General features: G+C 48.2%; 1 protein-coding gene across 1 annotated transcript in view; it reads left to right on the top strand.

The window, feature by feature from the left end:
* Positions 1-14,886, top strand: part of LOC144128671 (dachshund homolog 1-like) — a 57,627-nt gene extending 42,741 nt beyond the window's left edge. The window contains exons 5-12 of the mRNA XM_077662258.1: positions 3,042-3,396; positions 7,421-7,494; positions 8,151-8,303; positions 9,720-9,947; positions 10,934-11,017; positions 12,054-12,194; positions 13,203-13,272; positions 14,732-14,886. Of these exons, the coding sequence (XP_077518384.1) occupies positions 3,042-3,396; positions 7,421-7,494; positions 8,151-8,303; positions 9,720-9,947; positions 10,934-11,017; positions 12,054-12,194; positions 13,203-13,272; positions 14,732-14,753 (1,127 nt within the window). The 3' untranslated portion in view covers positions 14,754-14,886. The remainder of the gene's footprint in view (positions 1-3,041; positions 3,397-7,420; positions 7,495-8,150; positions 8,304-9,719; positions 9,948-10,933; positions 11,018-12,053; positions 12,195-13,202; positions 13,273-14,731) is intronic.
* The last annotated feature ends 5,666 nt before the right edge of the window (positions 14,887-20,552 follow it).

Here is a 20,552-nt window from a genome sequence, read left to right as displayed (position 1 = left end):
GGCAATCTTCTCCTTTCCGCTCAGTGACCTCTGCGTTGCCCGGCCAGTGATACGACGGCGGGTTATAGACCCCCCTTCCCTTGCCTCCGATCTCCCTCCTCGAACAGCCATCGCATACTTCCCCGCGTGCCCTGGCTTGATTAGGGCCGAAAGCGTCTTGCGAGGGCCCCCGACGTACGCGCCAGCAGCCTCGATCCGCGTGCGGTCCGTCTCGCTTTACAACCTTCATTAAGCGACATTAGGGGAAGAAAAATCAAACTGCCCCGGTTTCCGAGGGGCCATTATACAAACGCCGCCGCCGCGCTGTACGTACTGGAGAGAATTCCTTTCCGCCTTATAAAGTCGCATCATGGTCGTCGCAGTCCATTGTTCGAACGCTGAGCAGGAGCCGGGTACAAGATAAACGCTCCGTGCGCAAAGGAGAAGGTGGCGTGGTGTGTAGGAGGGCGAGGCACATCGAGAAAGGGCATTGATTCTGAAGCGAAGAAGTAAAGGAACGGCACGCGGGGGAGAGAGAGGAATGGGGAGGGCGTCTTTATCGTGGCGCTCCACCCAGCCGAGAAACGTTATTAGCGGAATTATTGGGCAGCAGCAGCAGCGGGAAAGAAAAAAGCTCCGAGCCAAACGACCGGTGACGGACAGTGCGCCGCCGCGCGGCGCATAATAGAATTTTTATTACGGAGTCGCATAAATATCCGCGCTTATCTCGCGCGCAAACCCCGAGCAGAACCGGTGCCGGAGAAGCAAGGGGGAGGAGTGGGCTGGACGGACGGGTGTGTGAGTCTTTGAATATCGAAGTGGGACAAGATGAATTCCGCCGCTCGCCACCCCTGGCGCTGACTTCCGATCCTCTTCTCTTCAGCGCTTTCTCGTCTCCGCGCTCGCCTTCGCCTCGTGCTCAAACCAAGGCTCGGGCCTTTTCTCATACCAACAGTAAAACCTCTCTTTGCCCACCACACGTTAGCTCGAACGTTATGACTTTTCGGTACTTCGATTACCCTTTGCTTTCCTTCCCTTCCTATCCCCCTTGCCCCCCCCCCCCCCCCCCCCTTACTTTATTCCTTTTGGAGTTCTTGCCAAATCGACCTTTTGATTTATGCAGTGGAGCCGCGCTTGCAGAAGCATGCACGAGCAGTTTTTAAGCCCCCCCCCCCCCCCCCCCCTCTCTCTCTCTTTCCGCGAGCAGTGTAATGCGGTTCCGCTGCGGGTTCTTGGGACAGGCTAATTTGATTCACTGAACATGCGCTCTGAGCGGAAGCCGTGGTTTGAAAATTAGAATTGGCTGAAAAATGCTGAATCGTCAGCGCTTGGTTATCGGATGAGTGGGGCACTGTGTCTTCTTTTTCCTGGTATTTGATCTGTGCTGATTCGCGAGAATCTTTTCTTTCGAGACGGCTTAAGTTCATTCGCCTCGTTAATAAATGAAGATTACGTGTTCTGCGGATAGAAAGGAAGTCGATTTTTTTGCCCCCAAAATATAACTGGAATCTGATGTCCAGAGCTGCATTCAAGGCGTGTTTCTCGACAACCGTCTCGCTTGTACAAATATTATTTCATAACAAATAGCATGTGGTTGTCTGAGTGCATTTTCGTGGCACATACGTAAAGGGCACAAATGCACAACTGCAAAGAAGCCATGTTTGCCGATGGTTCAATGGCGCTCTGAGACTGCTGATACATGTGCATGTATCAGCGCGAAAACCACACGTAATGGTAGTAACATAAGCTCTTGTTTCTTCTGGAGGATCATTGACTTGTAAACTTTAAGTTGCGCCCTATGTGGACTGGGCTTCTGCTGAGGTCCAGAAGCTACTGGCACGCAAGCGTGTCAGCAAAAGGGAAAATTGCAAACCAGCTCACAAACGATGCTCAATAAATATCATATCAAAACATTCAGATGTTCGTCATGAATAATTCTCGAACTAGTCAGTACGCGAACGACTGCGCAGCGAAAATGTTTGCTCTTAATGTTGGGTGCTATTACTTCTGCAGCGGTGACAAGAAAAACTGCGCAGTGTTAGTTGCATTTGACACTAGCTTCCTTTACGAAAAGATATATAAGATACATTACGGAGTCTTCTGGGGATAGCCCTCGCAGATTGTTTACAGGCAAACACCACTCGGCCCGTCGTCGTGACAGGTTGTTAACGTATACTGTTTTGCGAAGGACAGATCGTGCATACAGTGCTTGAGAAGCTTCAGAAATCGCCAGTTGCTCGTGGGCGCTTTTCTTCAGAACGTGCTTGGTATGTGAGCCTTGCTGCATGGAACGCTGCGGCTAATATGGTCGGATTCAGATCAAGAACGAAGCGACAGATGCCCCTCAAAGCAGTTACTCAAGCCAATGGCGTCGACCGATTGTTCCCCTCTCCGAACTGACCAATCCCCTTGGACCTGCTGACGTGAAGTCGCAGAGAGTGGCAGGTGAAAGCGGATGAACTGCTGCCTAATCAGAGTAACTTCGGCATCATGGAAATCGATCGACGCCATTGGCTGGAGGGCCTCCTTTGAAGGGCATCTGCCGCTTCGTTCTTGGGTTGTATCCGACTATAGGAGATATGAGGCTGCGGTTATACTGAGTCCCTGCTAAGCGTGTCAGCAACCATTACACCCCACGAGTTATACTGCCCGTGGCTGGCAAATCTCACCAAGAAATTTATCCTCAACCATGGGCAGGGCCTCGTCTTCATCTAATCACTTATCATACCAGCTCACAAACTCCGCTTACTGTTATAATCTTAGTGTTTTGCGCCGCATACTCTTCGATTACAGTACTAGCTCGAAATGTTTGTGCGGGTGCGCATTAATTTATTCCTTAACTACAGTGCTGTGGTCTTTTAATTAAAAAGTGCGCGGACTGCCAGATGTTGTGTTCGATATAAACACCTCAGGCAAAGCGTCAGTGGCGCCACGGTTGCTTTAAACAACACAGCGTAGTGCATCAGCGCTACCCAGATTTTGTGACGTGATTGCGCCCCAAGATGCGAACAATATTTTATCAACGCTGCTATCACCCACGCTTTCTGGCGACAGGTGCCCGTCCACCGTGCCGTCGGACAAGCTGTCGGCCGGCAGCGCGGTTGCTCCGTACCAGGCGCTCGGCGTCTCCCCCCTGGAGCAGCAGGCCCTAGGCCTGCTGGGCCTCAGCGCTCACGGCACTGCGCACCCGTCGGCGACCGCCGCCGCCGCAGCGGCCGCAGCCTACCAGCGCCACCTGTTGGCCGGAGGGCTGGCTCTGCCACTGGCCGCCGGCATGGCGCACTTGGGACGCGCCGGACACGAAAAACTCAGGCAGCAGCACCAGCAGCACCAGCAGCAACAACAACAACAACAGCAGCAGCACCAGCACCAGCAACAGCAGGCTGCTGCGCACGGACTGGACCTGTGCAGCCCCAGGTCTGTCCTGTGCTCTCCGAGTCGAATATCATGCGCACACTTCGAAGTATAGTCTGACCGCGGGGCTCATCTCTGAGGCACTGTGAACGTGCACAAAGATAGTGAGACATGTCTGCGGTGAAAACACCCAATATCGTTAGCGAATTATACGTAAAAGTTCTGCACCAAGATACGTTAGTGAGCGTGCTCACCGCTTCCTTGTACGAGAAATAAAGTACAGCGTAGCGCTGTTACGGGCTGTCTAGTGCATGAGTCTAGTGCGGCAGCCAGCTGTACACGGGTAAAACTGACAACACGAAAACAAGGAAGAACGCATGCAATTCCACGTGCGTCTTACGTCCGCGTTTCTGTTTTCATGTTGTTGCGGACTGAACGAAGAATGAAAAGGAAAGTGCACGGGCCTGCCCACTGGCTCAAGCGGGGCCACAATCGTTGCCACGTGCAGACAGTAGGGGAGTTAAAAGAGACGTGAGCGGAAAGAATGAAAGACAAGACCGCGTCATCCGAAACGACGACGACGGTTTAGCAACAGAGACACCCGGTAACAAGGAGCCTATTTTCATGTTTTCATGTCTGAGTGTTGTCGGTTTAGTTGCCGTAGTTGTTGAACCAGCTGTGGATTAAGAAGTTTGCAGGCATACGGTGGCCGCAGCTGGCAAAAGACAGGGCTAATTGGAGAAACATGAAAGAGGCTTTTTCCCTGCAGTGGACGAAGTCAGGCTGATGCTGATGATGACATAGCACGAGCAATGCTAACGTAAAAACAAGCTGCAAAAAATGACGACGAATATAAGGATAGCCAAGGATGGTCGAAGCAGTGTGTTTCAGAGGCTTCAAGCTATAGCTCAACGCAGTCATGGATGAGTGGTGACGGAAGCCTGGCCGGGACTTTGCGGCAAGCCAGACTTCAGGCTGACTCAAGACATTTGCTTCTTCAAGGCGCTGCTTCCAAGAAAATAAAAATATACTAGAAATGACTGCTGGAACTGGGTCGACGCAGGGCGGGCTAATGAGGAGATGAACCAGCTTCCCTCAATGTTTTGTGCAGACCTATAGGGCGAGCTTGACAAAGTTATAACAGCATTGGCCGAAAAAAAAAACAATTCACACATTTGTCTCATACACGAAACCAAACTAATAAAATGCGTCATGCTGCCTTTCAGTTGCCGGTGGCTACAAGCTTCGCATGAAGAGATGGAGAACTGTTGCCTATAATGCACGGACAGTCCGCTTACAGAACTACGGAAGGGCAGGGCATTAGTAGGGGGCTCCTCGGTAGGAGCACTGTCCTCGTGTTTCTGGTTATTGGTCTTCGCTTACGACTGGCGCCAAGCTTAGACCTGATAAATATTACGAAATACTGTACTCTTCTCACAACCGACTAGTCGGATCAGTTATTCTGTGATGCCGGTCAACTTCGGCGTTGCGGTGAGTGTCGCTAAAGTATTCGCCAGTGCAACTAAGCACGACGTCAGTACGGCGCGCCGTTTGCACTTTTCGTTGCCTTAAACAAATACATTATCGAAAATAAGTTTTTCTTTTCATCTACTGTACGCCCTGAGATTTATGAAGGTATCCTCGAAACCCTCAGACGCCAAGAATGGTGCAGCCGCTATCGTACACGTTTCCACAACACCGAATGTTCCCGAGCTAACCTTCTGCTTACTTAGACGTTCGCGACTTTGTTATTTTCTCGCTACACTTACTGCTCGGGGTCCCTTGACGAATTTATTACCGCGCGCGCTCATTTTCCCCCTCCTTTTCACTGTGCGGAGATCGGACGGCGCTCTCGAAGTGAGACAGCGGCCCATCTGCCGCGTATTTTAGACCGCGAGCCATCTGGCCGCGTGCATTGAGTCCCGCTGACGAGGACGCGGCTAATGAACGCGGCCTGTTTCCCAGACCCGCGGACGGACGCGCTCATTTTGAGCCGTTCGCTGAACGAAGCCCCGGCCTTTATTTCTCTCTTTTCTTTCTATATACCTCCGCCGTTTCCTCGCACACGTGTCGAGGGGGATCATATTTCTGCCGAGTTGGCGCGGGGTGCAAGAGCAGTTTGAAAGAGAAGAAATTCGCATGGGAGCGGAAAGCAAAAATAAACGCATTACATCGATGCTCATTCGCTGAGATTGACTAGTTCAGTTTTTGTTCGCCACGCTTTCGGGGAACTAGGCAGATAATTAGTAGCATCGTCTTTCTACCGCGCCGTGAACACTTGTCTCCTAGTTAAAACCCCTAACGCCTCTTGTTCGAATTTCGGATCGCGCAAGGATCTCGGATCTTTGTGATGGACTCTTACTCTGGAGGCTGAAGGCCTTACGCTGAATGTGTCCTGTCCTTTCCCTTTCTTGCATACAGCAGCGGCGAATGGCGTCGGTAGTGTCAAATTCTCTCTGACGTCATTTCGTCCCGAAGCATCCAAAAATAAAGCGTTCCCTTTGTGTGCGCAGCGCCTCCTGCAGGCGAACGAACGAAACGGCCAACACAAGAAATAGAGTGAACCCGACACGAAGGTGACGTGATCTTGCAGAATAGCGATGCGTCGGTAGCAGTCATAAAGTGGGCGGAACGACAGTAAGCAGAACAGAAAAAAAAACAAATAAAAAATAAAAAGGGTGACAGAGAGAGCTTGAGGGAGAGAGAGAGTCAAAGGCGATACTTCCCGGAAAGCGCGTCGTCCCCATATACGACCTGCGCGTAGTCACCTCCGCAGCAGTATAACGTCAGGCGTGTACCCGAAGCTTGCTACGTCGCGCACACCCTGCACCTTCCCCGCATACACCCACTTGTACCGTGTTCTTTCTCCGCCGTGGATATCACATTGGGCCGCGCGTCGCGGAAGAAACAAAAGAGCGGATAGATTAAAAGAGCATCGGCGCTCGATCAGTGCAGCGACAGCTAGGCTAGAAGGGCTGGGCTTCACTACGTGAAACGGGTGACCGGAAACCGGGCGCGATTAATAAACAAGGGCCAGGCCGGTCAATATCCGACGCTCCGGCGGGCCGACGAACCAGCCCGGCCGCCCGCGCGCCCGCCAGCGAGGAACATAGCGAAAAGAAAAAGTAACGAACAAATATGGCGCGTTTGCGGTCTTTTTTTTTTGCTGTTTGTACGGCTGCTGCCTATTATGCGCCGCTGGCGCCTCAAGACTGGATGGAAATAAACAAAAAAAGGAGAGAATGCCGAAGGCTTGCATGAGACCAGACAGCAAACGCCAGCGATTCATAACGCCCCCCCCCCCCCCACTTCCCCTCACACATCCCCCTCCCCCGCCTTTTCCCCTCGTCGCTGCTGTCTTCTCTCCTGTGCTCGTAACGAGCTTCTTATTTTAAGATATTTTTTGCCCTTCAGTCAGTTGCTTTCTTGATATAAAACAGTACCTGACTAGCTATGAATGAAGCTGGTATACTTGATGAAGGACTTTTGATTTGTTGCGAAACATGTCAACCGCCATTAGTTTCTTTTCTGACATTTTTTAATAAGCTTCTGGCTGAACCGTGTGTTAAGACTTGTTCATTATATAACTATCTATAATTTGTTTCCGTATGCGTATGCATCGTAGCTCGATTTCTTGTACTGCTAATATACAGACGCGTCCTCTAAAATGTTTCTTTCCTTGTTAAACACCTTACCAAAGGAGAACTTGCACGTGTTGAACCTTATCTATTTCAAATTACACTGAAACGCCAAAGAAACAGCCCCTGTCTCTGTCTGTTGACAGAGACAGGGGTTTTTAAATCTGGAACAAACAAAAGGGGGGCCACGTGTGGATTTTAAATTCACCCCCATACACCTGTTAGTACCACTGTCTCTGTCAATAAACCTCAGGAGATAGTCAGGGCTTGTGTCGTCTTGGTTTTAGGCTTTTTTGCCTTCGTATAAGACTACGAACCAACTAGTGCTCCAAAACCCAAACCGCTCTTTTCGGGTCTTCGAAACTTTGCCTGTTACAGAGCGTTGTACTTTTTGAACAACTGAAAAAAAAAAGTGTTAACTGAAATTGTATTTTCTTTTTTCTTTTCAGAAACAGTGACGACTATGGAGAAAAAGAAAAGATGCGTGGCTCTGATCCGAACAGAAGATCTATAAGTCCCGGATGTAAGTACATATTTCAATACGATAACAAATACTCGTTTAATATCGAGACAAAGTGATAGCGACATCACCTTTTTTTGTCACCAATTTCAGTTCTTTACTGTTTACGCTAGAATGGAATTCTAAAACCAGGCGGGACTGCGTGTCAGATGTGAGCCAGTGACAGTCACCACACGTTTGCTCTCGATGCCAGCTAATTGTTTTTTGTGACATGGTTCCTAGTTTGTGTTATATTTTGCTTTACTCTCACTGTTATGTGCCTACACCTTTGGTCTAATGCCTCGACACTGCAAGGTACGCCATATTTAAGTATACCAGTAATAAGCAATGCAATCCATCCAGTTCTAGTCGGCAGCATCCAGCGCGAGAATTCTGAACCCTTCGGTATCTTCAAACGCAAGAACAAGATACGGCTTTACGTCAGGGCTCACATGCTTCTAGCTCTTGTTTTTTTTTTTTCATTGTTCCCTTTGGATACATTCCGGCTTCGGGGTCTATGTGCGATGAGCAGGCAGTAGCTGCAGTTTGGAGCCGAGTTCCGCAGTGTAACTTCTAAGGTCTCTGATCTTACAGGCGATGCCGGTTAGCAGGCATCGTTCATGAAAAAGCGACTTTGATTAGGTTGACACGACCTCTCCTGGCTTTCCCTCAAAACGCAGGGCCACCGGGCGAGCACGAAGCCGGGTCCGTGCTCAACCTGTCTCAAAACGGCGCCGCCGTGTCGCGTGACAGGGATTTGGACGGCCACCAGAGGACGCGAGAAGAGGACGACGGACAGGGGGAGTCCGACTACGCCGACGACCGGGAACAAGGTGAACTTCCCAGCATGCACTGCTTGTGCCAAGAGATTCGGTTCGCGGCAGATATTTACCTTGCAGCAGAAAACCTTCTGCAAGGTACAGGTGTCGTGATATGTCGTGGTTGAAGACTCCCGCGTCCGCCTGCTAACATTCAAGTGAGCGTTCTTATGGCAAAATACAAAAAAAAGGGGGGGGGGGTCAATAAATTTGGATAGATATTCACCAGCATTGGGATGCGAAGCCTCGCTAATGTATTGTTCAACCATCGTTACTGTGAAAGTAAAACAAAGCACCTCATAGCTCCAGCATAGGTATAGTAAAAAGCATTTTTCACCGCTTTCTTCGTCCACGAATCCACGCTGCCGACAATTCTTTGCAAATTCTGGTACAATAAAACTGGAGTGTAGCGACAGCGAAGTGGTGTTGTAGAATTTGATGCCTTTTCAAGCATAGTTTTCTGCTTGCAAAATCGTGTCATTGCAATGTTCTGCAGCATGTGCTGCGTGCTGTTTTTAATTTCACTGTGCTATTTTGTTGTCACCTGGTATGTATAACCTTAAGAATGCAATATTCTCACAAGCTAAGCTGGCACCTCTGTCTTTGCGTCACTGTTGACACATTACGTGGGGGACATCTGGCACTCGCTTCATGAACAACGCTGCAGGTGTCTCCTAAGCTATCGCTAAAACTGCAAAAAAAAAACAATACAACAAACAGGCTGAACTAACCGCCATTAAATATCGCGCATCGCAGACACTGGCAAGTGATAGCTAAAAACAGGGTGGAATGTCACAGCGCATACCGGCTGTGCATGGGCACGTGCGTATTATTACCGTCTCACATAACTAGCAGCTACGCCAACTCAACTATTAACGCGATAGCGTTAAAGGCCCCGTTCACCAGAAACTCCGATATCGGTGTTGTCGGCATCGGCGTTGTGACCGAAAAATGCCGGGAATGGCTCTGGCAGGTGGTCCCCAGAGAGCAACATTGGATGTAGGTGGGCCACCTACATCACGTGACCTTGCGGCGTCATCACAACCTGCCCATGGAATAGCGAGCAAGCTGGCCATCATGGCAGGTGGCAATAAAATTAATGATTGGTCACCCTGGAAGAGAAACCTTGGTTACACAAGGCCCACCGCTAGGAGCACCTGCCATTTCAGTGCGCATCGCCTAACCGCTGCACCACTGCGCCAGGAAGGGCATGAGGGCTCCCAGGGATGTATAGTTGTAAAGTAGGGGATCACCTTGTGCATATATGCGAATTAACTTCTTACGCTATCGCGTGATTCCCTTGAGGCGGAGCTTAAGTGCCTCCTCCAATTTTTTAACTCTAAGCTCAGCTTTTACAGGCAAGTTAGGTTTGGCAGAAAGCTAACCAAACTGGTATGGTAAACATGCGCGCATTGCTGTCGCGTGATGCAGGCGACCTGAGCGGCGAGGACTCGGAGGCGAGCCTGTCGAGTTCCGGCGGCGGCATGAAGCGCAGCTCGTCGCAGGACGGCGAGGCGCAGCTGTACATGGAGCGGGCGGGACTGCTGGCGGCACGCGGCATGGGCTCCGTCGAGACCCTCCTGCAGAACATCCTCGGCCTGCTCAAGGTCGCCGAGGAGAACGCCAGGCAGCAGGAGCAGCAGGTCCACATGGAGAGAGGTGCGAAACTCTTCCTCCCCACAAGGCGCTAACCGTCGATGTCATGCGCCGTGGTCTAATACGAATACTGAATGCAAGCAGCTCCTTCTGCCCGTTTGCCTTACACGGCTATTGTTGAATTGAACTTACGCCGAAATGCGAAAAGTTGTCAGTCGTAACATTAACACTCCACGGGACAGGCTACTTGTTGCCACGCCACTCAAATGCGGTGTGTACATAGGGAAGACATATACGTGTAAGAGGGAAAACTTCATGGGCGTTCGACTAACGCTTAAAGTACAAGGCCAAGTTAGTCCATCGCTTGCTGATAGTAGAACAGAACCTTTATGTTATTGCGAAAGCTGTTGTGTGTTTGGTTTAGCCATATAGCATTCTACTGTGTTATCTACAGCGTCAGCCTTATTTAGTGAATTAATATAATTTACTTAACTTAAGTTAATTTAATTTCCACCAGCCACGCTTAGCAGGTGGCAAAGTGGAGAGAGGCAAATCCGTCTCCACATTTAGAGGAGAGGAGGAAGAGGACAAATGCGAGAGGAGAAAAGAGGGAGGGTGGGATGCGCTGGGTGGCCAGATCAGATTCCGCTGGTTCTCATAAGCACGGCATTGCTTTCTATTACCGCTGACGATGTCCATTCAAAGCCCAAATGCAGGGCTAAATGGCTAAACTAAAGCTATGACAGCTTTCGCTTATTAATGCACTAAGACGATATGCTTAATTTTTCTCTTGTATTTTAAGGCTCAATTACAAGCAGAACAATTCTTAGTCCTTTGATGACTTTTTATGTGTTGCTACCATGTAGTGCCACACTATGTTTTGCGAGACACTTGAAAAGGACTTGGGGAGGGCAGTAGAGGACGTGTAGAGGACTTGAAAGAGGACTCAAAATGCACTTGTTTTGAGTGCAGAACTATCACTGACCGGGATCTGGATTGCACGTTGCTTAACTCACAGCAATATGCGGTTTGTTTTATCTTTCTTGCAGCGGAGCTGAAAGTGGAAATTCTTCGTGAGCGAGAGCTCAGAGAAGGCTTGGAAAAGAAACTGCAAGAGGAGCAAACCAAAAGAGGTCAGTGCTTACTCGGCCTACCGGATCATGCAAAACTGAGAGAACAAAGCCTGTGTAAGCTATGGTTTTAAAGAATTTGAGGGTTGCTTGTCTATAGGACAACTGTCCAGTTTTAGCAAGCCTCTCCTGCCCACAAAAGAAGGCTTCACCCTTGAATGTCTCATTATGCCGTAAAGCCAGCTTCGCGTGTTGAGCTCGGTGAAGAGTTTCGCTCGATCTGCTCAGAAAAAGAAGGCTTCCCCTCGGAATACATCATTATGCCGTGAAGCCAGCTTCGCGTGTTGAGCTCGGTGGAGAGTATCGCTCGATTAGCGCCTTGGGAAGTTCTGCGTGTACTGTTGTTTTAAAAATATTTTCCTTCGGTTGATTCTGGTTGCGTCCGATGTAACTTGTCCAATCTTAAACCTTGTGCGGCCTGTTCTTGCTTTCAATAACTTCCAAGAAACGACTAATTAAGGTTAGCGGAAAGGATGGCAGTAGTCAATCGTCGTGCGAACATCATGAAAGGCAGTCTGTACGACGAGGTGAATAAGTACGCAGCTAAAATAGAAAAACAAAACTAAAAATATTTTAAACGAACATTTTCGCTTCAAGAAAGGGCCATGATTGAGACATAGGGACGTTGGCCGCAACTTCACTCTTGAAGCACACACCTAAAGCCACGTCAATGAGGAAATACTCAGTTCCTTCTCACCCCAACCCACCGCCACTTTCCAAAAGAATAAGAAAGAACTGAGGCAGAAAGGTGGACAATTGAAATAATGACAATAGCCCAACGTCACTTGATACGACCAAAGCCAGACTTGGTCTAAGAAACAGTTTAGTGCACTTCGATTAAAATACTCTGAATATCCGGTTCATAGGCCTTGAAGAACAGATGATACTGATATCACAGATCACAAAGCAACTGAAATTCAGACAAAATACCGGCAATAAAAAAGTCACGTGCTGTCATTTACCCCGGGAAGAGAGAGGGGATGATTGCGTTGCCATACGATTCCACGGTAACATTTTCAATCCGTGTTCTTCCTTTCAGTGTTCTATCAGAAGCGCCTGAGACGCGAGAAGCGCTGCCGACGCCAGGTCCAAGACCAGCTGGAAGGCGAAGTCAAGAAGAGGGCCCGGTGCGAGGAGGCACTGCGCTCCACACTCGTGGAGTCACAGCAGACGCCCAAAGGTAACAGCCATACGTTATTTATTGTTGTCTATCTTTTCAGCTGCAAATTTCTAAGAATAACTGCGCACATTTCTTCAGCTCATCGATAATGTACTCGATGAAGGCTACCCGTTTTATAACACCATTTGCGTGCTTTTAAAGCACAGGCAACGGCGCTGTTACAGTGGTGGGCGTTGGCTTGAACTAGGACAACTAATGCATACTTGTGCATCTTCAAGTGTTCGGATATCCCAGTGTAACGATGGATATATCTTCTTTTTCTCGCCTCGTACACAAAAATCTGACAAAAGCATTTTTGAGCATGAAACAGTTTATGAACGCAAATTTCCCATACGGTGTAAGATTTCAGTATAACAATAAATATATCCGCAGACCACCCAACATTTTCACTTCAAGAAAGGGCCATGATTGAGACATAGGGACGTTGGCCGCAACTTCACTCTTGAAAACGTTTTTGCTATCGTAAAAAAGTGTTCCCCATTTGTCTTCTATGGCAGTATTAACTGCTAGAAGCGAGCGATGGAAACACTAAAAATAAAAGAAAGATTTTGCTACATATAAAAAGAATCAGCATTACCTTCAATATTTTTATACCAGTCCATTACAATTTTCTAATATTCAAGATTTTTGTCCAAGAATGTTGAACATGTAATGAAGGGCCTATTCTTGTTTTCCTCTTTTATTTTCGCATAGGGCGCATGCCATTATTCTTCTTTGGTCTAAAATGGTATCGCTAGCCCTGATTTCAAATACAGCACACCAGCTGTTGTGATAAAAAATAATTCGTCGGCTCTAATCATCACTGGTCACTGTACGCTTATGCATAACAGGTAGCTCTTGAACAGCGATACCTTTGAATAGCTGCGAAATCTCTGATGGTAATAAGTACCTCTCGCGAAAAAAAAAACAGCATGTGATTTTCTTTTTTTCTCATTAGCGCTGCTGACACAACACTTAGTCTCTGACATTTCTCATGCTTATAAAACACGCATTTGCCTTATTTTTCAGAAACACTACAAGATGAAATTAAGAGTGAAGACACGATTGCCATGGAGTCAGACAACAGTGTCAAAAGTGAGTACGTGGCCTTTATAATCTATTTAAGCATAACTGGTATTCATTAAGGCACTAAGCAGAGCAATGCAGGTATCATCCTTTGCTGGAAACATATTTTCAATGCTGCTTAGTAAAATTTCGGTGGCTATTTCTTCTACCACTTATTCGACAGCACTATCACGCTTGCACACAAGTCTTATAGGGCAGCTACAACGCTTTTTGAGAATTTTTTTATATTCAAGGATTCAAATCTATATAGGCTGTTGGTTAAACATGCCAAGTATTTTCGCGCTAGCGTTTAAAATAGTGACGTAATAGACGATTTACTTTTAGGCTTCTTCTCAAAGCACCGAAGAAGTGCGAGAAAGTTTGGTGTGACGTCTCGAAAGCTAAGATTTCAAATTACCACGCCCTGCCGTGCCTCGTTTGATGCTGCCAAACAACCCTCGGCGGGCTTTGCCTTCAGTGGTGTTGGTTTTTTTTTTCGTTCACAGTAGGCTTTTATGCTTCGGCAATGCACTGGTGTCTTCGATGACGTCATCATGCGCCCCCCTCCCCCCCCCCCCCCCCCCCCCCCACACACACACACTTAGCGCTGTGTGCTGCGGAGAAGCTTGAAGGACATCGCGATTTTAATCGGAGGTTACGTCAGCATTTCAAATGCTAGACCAAAAGGACTTCGAATTCATTACTTGCAGGTTTTACCCATTGGAGCCTTTTAAGCTCGTCGATTTCTAAAGCCTATGCAGTTGCCTTATAGGGGTTGCTTTGACTCCACAAGGCAAGGAATTGGGTGAAGTTTAAGCTATAGCTGCACGCCGTAATATTTATCACTAGTCTGCTTGGTTCAGTCGTCAAGAAATGAAGCGCGATATTGTGAACACGCAGCTTTCGCCGAATTCTTTGCGATAGTAAAAGGCAAGTATTTCGGGAAACACCCATAACATTTGTGTAGCGCAAATACTGCCACAGCTGTGATTCGAACGTACCCTTTCATTAAAAACCCTCCTAAGAGGCACAAAAAAAAAGCACAAGTATGGTGCGCCGCGTTTTATTTCTTGGCCACTGCACGTGTACGTGTACATTTTGGGGTGAAGTGACTGAACACTGAAGCAAAGTCATTGATACGTCGGTGAAGTCGCATGATGCTGGGTGCCACTAAGTATCCCCCTTTTCGGAACACGACAATGTCTCCTTTACTGCGTTACAGATAAGGATGTTCCTAATTTTTCTTAAGGTAATATTTTACCAACCAAGTAGTTCAACTCTATGTGATCTGATAGTGTTTTAAACAGCCTGCACCTGCAACCAATGAACCTGCTTCCTTATCACATGAGGTGTGGATGTTATAAAAAACAATAAACAAATAAAATATGCCGTGTATACGCGCACATGCCTTAATATTGCCTTCTGCCTTTGTCGTGTGCGCTGTTTTCCTTCTCTGCAAGTAGACGCCTGTAACACATGTTCTTCTCTCTCAGGCCGATAGGTCCAGCGACATAGATCTGAACCAGTGACCGCAGCGGCATGGCGGGAACCGGACTTTCCGGAGGCTTGGCTTATCGAGTGCGAGGAGAGCGGCGGACGCGTCCTCGAAGCGACGCCATGATCTCGGGACCCGACATATCGTCTGGGCAGAAACTGCATATCAGGACAGGTCTCTGTAGGGGGAAAAAAGAAGGACCTGCCACTGCTCGCCTTCTGTGCGTGTGTGTGTGCATCTACGACGGCGGCGCGGACAGCGTGGGCAGTCTCGTACCTCGCTGCCGGTGCTGTGAACGTTTTGCGCACGTCCTGTTCACTGCAAGCCTACTGGTTCACGCAGCATTACAACGAGTTTACTGGACCGAACACGTTCGTCAAGGGATGACCGACCGACTGGGGCCTGGTCTCGTGCCTCAGACGAGTGGACCGGGCTTGTCGCGTGTGAATCTTATTGTCCGCATGTCACTTCGGTTCAAGCGTCCCGACGCCTTGGAAAGCACACGCATAGCATGTGCGCCATTAGCTGAGATCAACATGCTTCGACATTTGCCCTTCTTTGCGTCGGGCACTTACGCGCTAGTGGAAAACTAGTGTTTCAGGAGCACGTGAGCAAGCTGAGTTACGCTAAGCGCAATTTAGCGCATTGCCACCGCCTTGAGTGCTGAATAAGGCGGGTAATCGCCTTTCCAGTGTGGCTAGGAAGCGGACACTAAATGTGCACCACCAGCGCCCATCAGTATGTTCTCTCCAGTGTGAGCTACGAAGGACATGCAACTCAAGTGACATGTTGACAGTGCTTGACTGTCAAACCCGTTGCAATCACCTATGTGCTGTAGTATCGCTTGACTGTCTGCACAGAGTTGCTCTGGTCGTTAAACCCTAGGAAGGCCGAAGGGAGACAAGGTAGTTTAGTCGTCTTGCACAGTGAATGCACGTACGTGAAATGAGGATGGTTTGCTTGCGCTACGACATATTTGCCGTGAAGGCAGCCATTTTTTGCCGGTGACCAAGCGAATATTCAGCTTGGAAAGAAATCTGTATATTTATTCTTTATCTATTCCTCGCTGGAACACCAACAGCGAGCACTGAGTCATGTAGAACTTCCTAGACACTCAGCTCAGCCTTGCGGAAACGTCATGGAAGTTTGTAGCGAGCCACCAGGACTTTGTGTGTGTCGTTTCTGTTTGTGTGCCATGTGCGATAACCAGTGGATATTTGAACGTTAAACTCGAGTTAAGTATTGAATGTTTTGTACTAGAACTTTTGGGGCAAGCATTTTTTTTTCTGTCATTGAAACACAAACAGCTACTTCAAACGAATTAGCGATCCATGTTAATAGCCGATGTGTTCCACCGTCTATAGTTAGCAAATTAAATTACGTTAACACTCGCCTGTTGCTCGGGTGTACCAACATACTAACCGGCACTGTATAACAGGGGTCCCTGTTTTCAGGTGTACCAAAAGAAGTAACTGTCCTGGTATTGAAGCAAATGGATAGAATCTCGTTGATTTGAACTTGCTTAATTCGACCTACCGGTTTAGCCGATCTGATGTTTTGGTCTGATCAACATAGGATGCATTAAAAGACCCTGTTGGGGTCGCTTCATTTCGAGCTTTGCATAACTGAAACAAATTTTTTGTTCCCTTCCAGTTAAATTCCTTATATTTGACTTTATATAGTGTGCTTGGAGCTTTTTTATTATATAGAGCTTAGAGCTTTGTGTTCTTCACTGATCATGCGCGTTTAGCCTGACACATGAAGGCTCACGACTGTCGCATGGGATTCGAAAGTCTGAACGTTAATATTACATCGCAGGAGCAACTGCGACACCACACGCGACACACGCAACGCAACGCGGAAAAACCAAAAAGGAAAGCGGCGCGTGATCAAGCACCGTCTTTTTAAGGACGGCACAGCGAATATTCTTTTGTCGGAGTGTCGTGTGAGTGGTGTGTACATACATGTGGCACGTCGCCTCGGTGTAGACAGTGTGCAACGAGCTGAGAGTCGAATCTTCATTCTGCCTTCCCTAGTTCCTTTTCACCTCCCTGCATGCCGGACATTGCCATTCTCGAATACAGATCATTGCCATAATTTATAAGAATAATGTCGATCTCTCCGCGGACCTATCGGACGGGGGATCGCTTCAGGGGTCCTACAAGACGGCACGTCTGGTAACAACTGTCTACCACCGTTCTTTGTATCGCCTCTGCAGGTCGACGTAACGCTGTTTTGCGCAGCGCGCACAACTTAGCGCTTTGGGAACAGGATAAATAAAGATGAAATAGACTTCAGCATTTTGCTTGTTCGCTGCTTTCTTCCGATCGTGAGAGCACTACGAGTGAATCCGCTGGCATTTGGGATGGAGACGTCGTGGCCGCGGTTTGTGGCCCAATAAATCATAATGGCTGCTGAATCGCATGCTCTGCAGTGTATATTTCTTTCTCCGCCATGCTTATCGCTCAGGAAAGTTTCTTTTTTACCATATTGTGGTTGATACGTGACTTTACGTGAATGCCGTAGCCATATCAATAGCCAGCTCGAGACCGTAATTATTTAAAGACGCAGATTTTATGAGCAAGTGCACTCAATGCACAGTTAAACCGGCTGTTTAAACAGTTAAACAGATTGTTTGCATAAACTATCTCTGTAGCCGTAATTAATCAAGATGTCATCTTGCCTGGAGCAGCTTTTATTTCCTTCCTGGGGTATTTCTGAACAAAAGGCAAAACATAAATAGTATGAAAGTAACAAACAAATTGACAAACATTCAAGCTATGCTGCGAGATGCGAAAACCCAGCGATATCTGTTCGCTATGCCCAATTGCATCTTCTGCCACCTCGCTGCATCGTAGCTACGAACCCACCCTCCGCACTGAGCCGCAGTTAGTTCACCTTCCTTCTGTGCCACGCCGCAGCTGCGAGAACACTCGCCGCCTTCTGTTCCACACGAAAAACAGTGCAATGCTTGGTTCTCGCTGTGGCGCTCCATCCCCACTGTTGAGTCGCAGCTGCTTTTTCTTTCCCAAGCCATAGCTATCGCCATTCTTCTCACTCCCTGACCACATCATCCTAGCGAGGGGTGAGAAGGGGTGGACACAGCCGTAGGTGCGCTCCCTCCTCCCTTTTCCCTACACTACTTCGCTATGCGGACATCTGAGCGAACGTCGTGGATCTGAAGGTTCATGCCTTGACAGCTATCATCCTTGTGAGGGGTGAGAAGGGTGGACACAGCCATGGGTGTGCTCCCCCTCCCGCTTCCCTACATTGATTCGCTACGCGGACATCTGAGCGAACGTCGCGGATCTGAAGGTTCATGCCATTAACAGCTATGATCCTTGTGAGGGGTGAGAAGGGGTCGACACAGCCGTGGGTGCGCTCCTCCTCCCTTTTCTCTACACTGCTTTGCTATGCGGGCATCTGAGCGAAGAAACGCGGGTTAATGACACCGTAGTAGAAAGCAAGAGGAATAAATGGGCTTGGGCAGGGCATGTGATGCGAAGGCAAGATAACCGCTGGTCCTTAAGGATAACGGAGTGGATACCAAAAGAAGGCAAACGTTGCAGGGGGCGTCGGAAAGTTAGGTGGGCGGATGAGGTTAAGAACTGCTGAGGCCCTCAACTGGGCTAGTTGGTTGTAATCACACATGTTACTAGCGCATATGAGCAGACACGGATGTCCTGTTCCCTCTCTTGTCCATGTCTGTTTAAATGCGCAAGTAACAAGTGTGAGATTAAGAAGTTTGCGGGATAGGGCGGCCGTCACTGGAACAAGAGAGAGTTAACTATGGAGAGTTATGGAGAGATAATGAAAAAGAGGCCTTTGTCCTGCAGTGGGTGTAGTCAGGCTGATTATTATGATGAGGTAGATGGCAGGAGGGCTAAAGAAAAAAACAAAAATATTTATCTACAATTCTAAATAGGCACTTCTAAATAGACTGCACGCTGGAAGCTTGAGAAAAGATGCTATATACTACAATGCGTTCTAAATCGGAGATCTATATTTACTCATTTATTTAACAATGTGCAGATCAACCCTTCGGCCCTGTTGCGGTTCGCAAGAAAGATGATTAGCATATTTTCATACAGTTCCAAACCTTTCAGTGTCTAGCAAACAAAGCCGCCACATAGGCCTAAGAATATTTGTGATCTTTTTACACTGAGGGTGTAACATAGGCGTTAATTTGCTAGACAATAACTGTTGCTGCTTCTGAGCAGAAGGTTTCTGCCTTACCCTTACCTTACCTTGCCATCTTTCACCCTGTCATGCCTTACCTTTCCCCTTCTCCTGTCTGCCTTGTTCCCCATTTTTTCTTGCACTACCTTGCCTATCTTTCCTCATTCCACCGTGCGTTCTCTTGCATTGTCTTCCCATGTCTTATCCTGCCTCGCACTGCTTGGTACTACCTGTCCTACCAAGTCCTAAGTTTTCCTGCTTGGCTTTTCCCTGCCTTGTCCAGACTTTCTTCGGCCTTAATTGGCCTGCATACCCTACCTCACACTGCCTTGCCGTTCTCTGCCCTGACCTCAATTGCCTTCTCTGCCCTGCCTTGCGTGCCTGCCAGAGCACCTGCCCACCTGTTTCCCTTTTTAGAGCGAGGCTGTTAGCGGATAACTTGTGGCGTGAGCGGCGTAGTTGGCGTAACACATCACGTGACCGTGACGTCGCATGCAGCGAGGAACCGTGCAAGCCCCCTACTCCCTCTCGGGTCTTCGTACCTGAGGTGGTAAGGCAGCGGTGCCTCCTATATCGGTGGACAATAAAGTCTTCTCTCTCTCTCTCTCTCTCTCTCTCTCTCAAGTTGCAAAAGCAAAAAGAGATGCGGTGGTGAAATACATTATATGAGAAATCGTAACCCAAGAGGCATTTATTCTTTTCTGTCTTCTGTAGTGGGTTGGGAGTATGTAAAAATGATGTAATTCATTGCATCCGTGCGGTCGAAAAACTCTCAAGTTTCAGTGCCGCACCAAGTTAAATCTTGCTCTAATAATATTTCTTTGCGCGAAGGAAATTCTGCTTTCGAAATTGAGCCGATAGCTGCAGTTGATATTAATTTATTCTCTTTCTTATATTACTCGTTTGGGGGTTTCCCAGTTTGCCGTTCACTCTTTACACAGATATATCTGCATTCGGGACTATATTTGGTGCACACAGCGTCTCAGTGGAATGCTGTAAGTGAATACTATCGAGTTCACCTGCTGTAAAGGCTGCAAGTTTTATTGCGACAACATTAGATTTCACATCATGCGATTTCGCGTTCTGCCTTAACTACAAATGCAGCTGATTGGTCGAGAGATTGAGGGCGTCACAAGGTCACGTGAGCATCGAGTGAAAACTCAAAACTGAAAACCAAGAGAGCAGCGCGCAACCCGGAAAAGGCGAGACAAGCAGGTTGTAACAGGTTCTCGGTGGGCTAACTCAGCGCATTATTATGCATGCGAAAACACGATGACAGCGACAACATTGTCAATGCGGTGAACGAACTGACACAGACACATAAACATGTAACAGCAACGTTTCTTCTAATGCTGTCACAATGAACTCTCAAGATGGCCAAGCGTCCCTGTAAGTTTTCCCTGCTCCTCTCTCTCACTCTCTGATGTATGCTAGTTCAATTGTGAGGCCTTCTATGAACCCGTAACCGCATAAACAAAATCGACCAGCTGTGAATCCTGTCGAAGCAGGCGTATGCCGAGAGGGCGCAAGGAGATCAGTCGGTCGGGGCTCGACAGTCGCGGACGGAGAGAGAGAGACGCTAGCGGCGTCAGGGCGCTACCGGGCGTAACGTCGGCAGTCTCCGGAAGAGCGGAGGCGCG

The sequence above is a fragment of the Amblyomma americanum genome, chromosome 4 (genome assembly GCF_052857255.1).
Source record: "Amblyomma americanum isolate KBUSLIRL-KWMA chromosome 4, ASM5285725v1, whole genome shotgun sequence".
NCBI classification, from domain to species: domain Eukaryota; kingdom Metazoa; phylum Arthropoda; class Arachnida; order Ixodida; family Ixodidae; genus Amblyomma; species Amblyomma americanum.
This window is presented reverse-complemented; position numbering and strand designations above follow the sequence as displayed.